Here is a 6,000-nt window from a genome sequence, read left to right as displayed (position 1 = left end):
AGCAAGCCGTGAATGTGTGTGGTTAAAATCAATGACTCAACATATCCAAATCTCATGCGGATTATCATTCGACGAGAAGCCTGTGATACTATATGAAGATAATGCTGCATGTGTTGCTCAAATGAAAGAAGGATACATAAAAAGCGACAGAACTAAACATATTCCTCCTAAGTTCTTCGCATTCACCAAGGAGCTTGAGAAGAATAAATGTATTGATGTTCGTCACATTCAATCAAGTGAAAACTCATCAGATCTCTTCACAAAGGCACTTCCTACGACAATATTCAGAAAGCACATATATAATATTGGGATGCGCAATCTACGAAATTTGTGAAGAATTGTTCGTGTCAACATGAGGGGGAGTTTACGTGACTGCACTCTTTTTTCCTTACTATGGTTTTTATCCCAATGGGTTTTTCCTAGTAAGGTTTTTAACGAGGCAGTATAAAAAACGTAATGAAGACAAGCATTATGATCATCATCACAAGGGGGAGTATTGAAAAATTATTTAAAAATGTGAAAAATATTTGTGTTGAAAATGTGAATGTTGAATGTTGAAAATTAGGTAAAATTAGGTGTTTATATTGAAAATTAGTGTGTGATGATGTATGTAATGATGTATTTTATTTTTGGATTATTTGTATAAATTTTCTATAAATAGATCTCTCATTTGTGAAGAAAATCACAATTGAGTTGAGAGAAAAATATTATAAAGTGTGTAGTGTGATAATTTTAAGAGGTTGAGATTTTTACTTTTTACCGTAAATTTTTACTTTTTCACAACAAATATACCTTTTTTTAAAGAAATTATTGCAAAATGAATGATAATTCATTCTTTTTCAAATCCAAAAAAGTAAACAGTATAAAGTTGACTGTCCTACCAATCAATCATGTAGGTAGGTATAGGGAGGACTCTCCGTTCTCATTGGTATATCATGAAAAAATACTTTCATTTTATCTTTTTAGCTTAAGAAAGTTCTTTCGAGGAACTAGCTTTCTCACGGACTTGTAGCCAATTTTAGATTCTCGAATTGAAATGGTAGTTTGATTGCTCACTTTCTTGTTAGCCAGTGGATTGTGAGAGATTTTTTCCATTACATGGTAAACATGTGATTTCGATTGTCATTATAGATAATATGAAATCCGGCGTTATAAATTAAAATACTTACACTTAATAGATTTTCTTTTTAAAAACAAGAATAAAGAGTAACACCAGATGAACGTTAAAATTAAAATGGTTTAGAAAGTGCGAAGCATGGTTCTGAATGAAGTGAAAATCAAGCAAGAAAAATTGAACAAATCATGATTATTTGAACTGATATATTTATAAATGAATAAGAATGAAAATATATTATGTGCCTGTATTAATTTGCAAAATTTACGATGATTCATAGGACATCCAAATTTGTTACTCAAGTGCAACAAAGAAAGTATACGTCAAGAGTTTCGTTAATACGTTTTGAATTACAAATAACACTTCCCTTTCTATAAGTAAATAACCCACCGAATACCCCACATATGTAAATATGTATATGTCGACATTTGGGGAATAGTCAAATTATCCACGTCATACAAGATGGATACGATACAATGCCATGTAACAACACAACTAGTGATGATACAGAAAATACTAATAGCAAACAAACATTATGTGTACGAAGGATCTGTGAGGGAATACAACCACACCTCAAAATTTTCTTTACAAAATCGTGATCAAGCGCAGAGACCGAACACGAAAGATGTTGCTCAGAAACTACATACATAGAGCTGCACCTAGACAATCTAAAACTAAGGATTTATTGAACAAATAGAGAGGCCGTATACGAGTGAGAGGATATCATCAAGCTGGTGATTCTCGCCGTACAGAAAGAGCATCAAAATATTCTTCTACACAACGGGCAAGAACCGTGTCTCACCAGCCAAGAGTCGATGCAAGGTAGATGAAACAAGTGGTGACAATGAGGTAAACTTCGCACGGTCTCCCCTAGCTGAAAGTCCTGCGTATATTTAAAAGCATGGGACAGATTCTTCTAAATCAGTTCAACTTGTCAATAAAAGAAGTCTATATAAAAAGAGCTCAAACTTTGGCCAACACTTGAATAATTACAATGGCCTCTTCTGAAAATAGGTGAATATAAATGAATACCCACAACGAGTGTAGATATAGGATGTGTCGTGTGCGTAATTGATTTGTCATAGAAATTACGCAAATTTCATAAATGTCACTATATAGGGCCTAAAGTCAAGGTGCACTGATGTAGTTTATCTAACACGAGATAGATAAAAAAGGGAAAGAAATTAGAACAGTACCTGAAGGCAAACAGAACAAGAGACTCCCTCTCCGGAAGTATCAACAATGTCATCTCTTGCAACCCTTATCTTTGGGAACTTTTCAACTGTGTCTACTAACAAACCATTTGCCCCACCGGTGTCAAAAATGTCAGGAACGTCTTCAAATGTTGTTTCTACAGCTCCCATCTGATTAACGAAAAAAAATTTGTAAGTCAAAAAAGTAAAAATACTGTCATCCCTTTTTCAAAGAAATGCAATCGAGCAGCATAATACCTGACTTTGCACGGCACTAAGCATAGCTGGACCAATACGCTCGCGGACAAGTCTGCCACTTAGAAGGCTCACTATCACATCAATCTGTACAGTCAGATTATTAGCTCCGAACTCAATCAGATTACCAAACATGCTATAATCTTGAAGATTGAATGCCAGAATTATCACGTCTGCAATTGAATAGTATTGACTCAAGATTATTAATCCATTCAATAAATAAGACTTACCAAATACAGGAGACACTGTACCCCAGATTCATCGGACTGCCACAAAAGAAGTGATGATTCAAAGACTTCAATGGAGTAAACAGCACCGGATATGGCACCAACCGAAGCCCCTCTAACAAATCCACTTTCTGTCTCTTGGCCAATAAGCGCTCCAGTCATTGCTCCCAATATGGTACCAACTGCATAGCAGGGACAGCTCCTTCATTAGCATAAAGAATAATTTGAGAGAAAGTACTATTAAAGATCATCATCTCTAAAATTCGATAGTCGCTGCGCGAGAAGTTTCTGAAAAATATAATCATAAGGTGATTGAAAAATCACCTTTAATCAACTCCAAAAACCTATAGAGCACAAAATTCACATCCAAAATCCTACACCACACAATCACAAAGAAAATGAAAACTGCATCCTTGGGGTTCTCAGTATGAATGATTGTTTTCTTCACATTCTGTGTCACCCAAGGTCCAAACATAGCCTAAAATTATAATTCCTTTAAATGTTCTAAATCCCCAAATATGATGAAAACCCCCCAATTTGCGGGACATAGTAAAAACCTAAACCCTAAAACAATAAAAACCACGGGAGAATAAATCAATGTTAAGGAAAAAAAACACATTATAATTATGGGGTGGGTGAAACCACCAAACCCTTTGAATCGTGATAACCCACCTGCATAAGAAGCGTACGATCAAACCAAAATCAAGAAATTGAATCTACAGAGAGGTTGAACCACTCACCCAAGGCAAAGAAAAAGGTTAAAACTGCGGAGAGAACATTCCCAACGACAGCAGACAACGCGAATCGAACAAATTCTTTGATCCTATAGACTAAACATCCAATTGGACAAGAATCCGCCACTTCGGATGTCGTCGGCAGAGGATCAGGTGGGTTTGCATGAAACTCCATCGATTCTTCATTCATGAAAGGAGAAATACCTATGGAGGTGAACAAGTGAGAGATACACATCCTTCTCCACGAAACGAAGAAATGTAAAACACACAATTAGGACTTTATAAGCCAAATGCACCCAATTTGATGTATAGGAATCCACCACAAATCGAAAACCATTTTATGTATAATATAAATGATATTGATATAAATATAATATAAAAGAATAAAAAATACTTTTTTTAAATGGGGAAATTTTTTAAAATTATATTTTTAAAAATTATACCTCTTTTACGTATTTTTTTTTTAATGATGTTGAAATTCACTGTCGGATGAACCTCTAGACCAACACAATAGTCTGTAAACTATGCTAGCCAAGTAAATCGTACTGAACAAACCCAATAATGTGTTAGTAGAATAATCAAACTTTTCATCATTGACTAAATAATCATCTACTTCATCAACTCAGACATCTTTAAAATATTTACAACCTTATTTATACATATAGTGGTGTGTTTATATAAGAAAGCAATATTGACCAAGTAAAATATATCATAGGTTCAGTTTGGTGCAAAAGATTAGGGATCGATGAATCATCATATTAAGAGTGAGTCTCATGTGAGACCGTCTCACGGATATTAATCTGTGAGAAGGGTCAACCCTATCCATATTCACAATAAAAAGTAATACTCTTAGAATAAAAATTAATATTTTTTCATGGATGACCCAAATAAAAGATCTGTCTCACAAATACGACCCGTGAGACCGTCTCACACAAGTTTTTGCCTCATATTAAAGCGCCCATCATCCTATTTTAATTCTCATTTAGAGCGAAACCCAACCTAATTAATGATCTCATTATACATTGTCTTGTTTTGATTTTCGTTTACATCGAAACCTAACCTAAATAATGACTCCGTCATAGATCCATTTTTTCCTCGAATCTGCTCATGCGGCGTGATTTCTCCTCACATTTATATAATATATTTTCTGAAGGTGGAAATAGAATCGAATAAGTTTCGTGTGAACGAATACTTTGAGATACAACGAAAAATTTCGAATTGAAAGAATTCAACTTATGATACTTTGGAATAATTAGAAGTTATAGTAATGAAACTATTTCGATTTCAAAAAAAAAAAAAAGGGCCTGTCACAGATTTTTTGACCAGCATTATATGGAACTCTAGCAATTCTAAATAGCAATGTGAATTTTACAGGTTATTGTGATATTCGATGATTTAATCAGTACGCACTCAAAAGTAACGATTGTAGATTTCCACGTCATAAAAAAAATAGATATGTGAACGAGTTAGATACCAATAATGTACATGTCAAAATAAACCCTACATGAAGGCATACATGATACAACAACCAAAAAATGTTTCACAATGAAGGAGAAGATTTGGTGTTAAAGAAAGAGGAGAGGATCCAAATATCTAGCTAGAAACATGAGATAGCTTATGCAGAATGCATAATTTTACAACAATTTTTTTTTTTTGTTTTTCCATAGATAAATTACCATCAAATCAAAAATTATAACTATTAACAAAAGCTAAATTTTATTTATTTATGCAATGATGACACAAAACTCCATTCTAAACAAGTGGAACATTTGTAAACATGAATAGGTATTTATTGATGATTCATTGAACAATACTTATCTTGAGTTATCTATCGCTAGTCGATTAAAGAATTTACTGTTATAATAGTGTATGATCTTTATGGCCTAATACAATGTATTAGAGGAGCACCGCATTGCTGCTTACAGCTCTATTTCAGGTGTGTTTGAGTTTCTAGATCAGATAAGTGTTTGTTCAATAGTCATGAGTTTGTTTCTTTCTGCCAACACTTTTTGTAACGAACATGTCTTATAAAGTTTGTCTAGTGCAGTTTACTTGACTAACATAATTTATAAATTATAATTGCATCATATTAAAAATTGGCTTATATTCGGTGTCACGTAGTATTGATGGAGTGACTAAAAGTTTAAAAAATCAAATTTATTATATTAAGATTATTTACATTACTAAATCGGGAGAGGATATGTCCTATTGAAAAGATGCTATATCCACCGTTAATCCCTGTGGGGCAAAAGCTAGAAAATTCGGAAGATGATCCGATACAAATGTTACGCCAAGTAAGCCAGCCACCTACTCTTGGTCCAACTGGCGTTATGTGAGAGGTCATGGGTCCAAAACCCCCCCATTATATTCTCATAGTCCTTACTTCAAATAAAAATAAATCGTTGGCCCACGTATTAATCAACCTAATGAACCAATAAAAAGGTCGAGGCTAGATTTTTTTACATGATGTTTATATG

General features: G+C 33.8%; 1 protein-coding gene across 1 annotated transcript; it reads right to left on the bottom strand.

Moving 5' to 3' along the window:
• Positions 1-1,613: 1,613 nt before the first annotated feature.
• Positions 1,614-3,826, bottom strand: LOC140974208 (NEP1-interacting protein-like 1). The gene is made up of 5 exons (XM_073437529.1): positions 3,530-3,826; positions 2,793-2,971; positions 2,566-2,649; positions 2,311-2,478; positions 1,614-1,997 (listed from the first exon to the last, which is right to left on the bottom strand). Exons 1-5 carry the CDS (start codon positions 3,756-3,758, stop codon positions 1,875-1,877), a joined length of 783 nt encoding a protein of 260 aa, XP_073293630.1. The 5' UTR covers positions 3,759-3,826; the 3' UTR covers positions 1,614-1,874.
• Between the last annotated feature and the right edge of the window lie 2,174 nt (positions 3,827-6,000).

Source organism: Primulina huaijiensis, chromosome 3 (assembly GCF_012295235.1).
Source record: "Primulina huaijiensis isolate GDHJ02 chromosome 3, ASM1229523v2, whole genome shotgun sequence".
Taxonomy (NCBI): Eukaryota; Viridiplantae; Streptophyta; class Magnoliopsida; order Lamiales; family Gesneriaceae; genus Primulina; species Primulina huaijiensis.
Note: the sequence above shows the minus strand (reverse complement) of the source record. Positions and strands in the feature narration are given on the sequence as shown.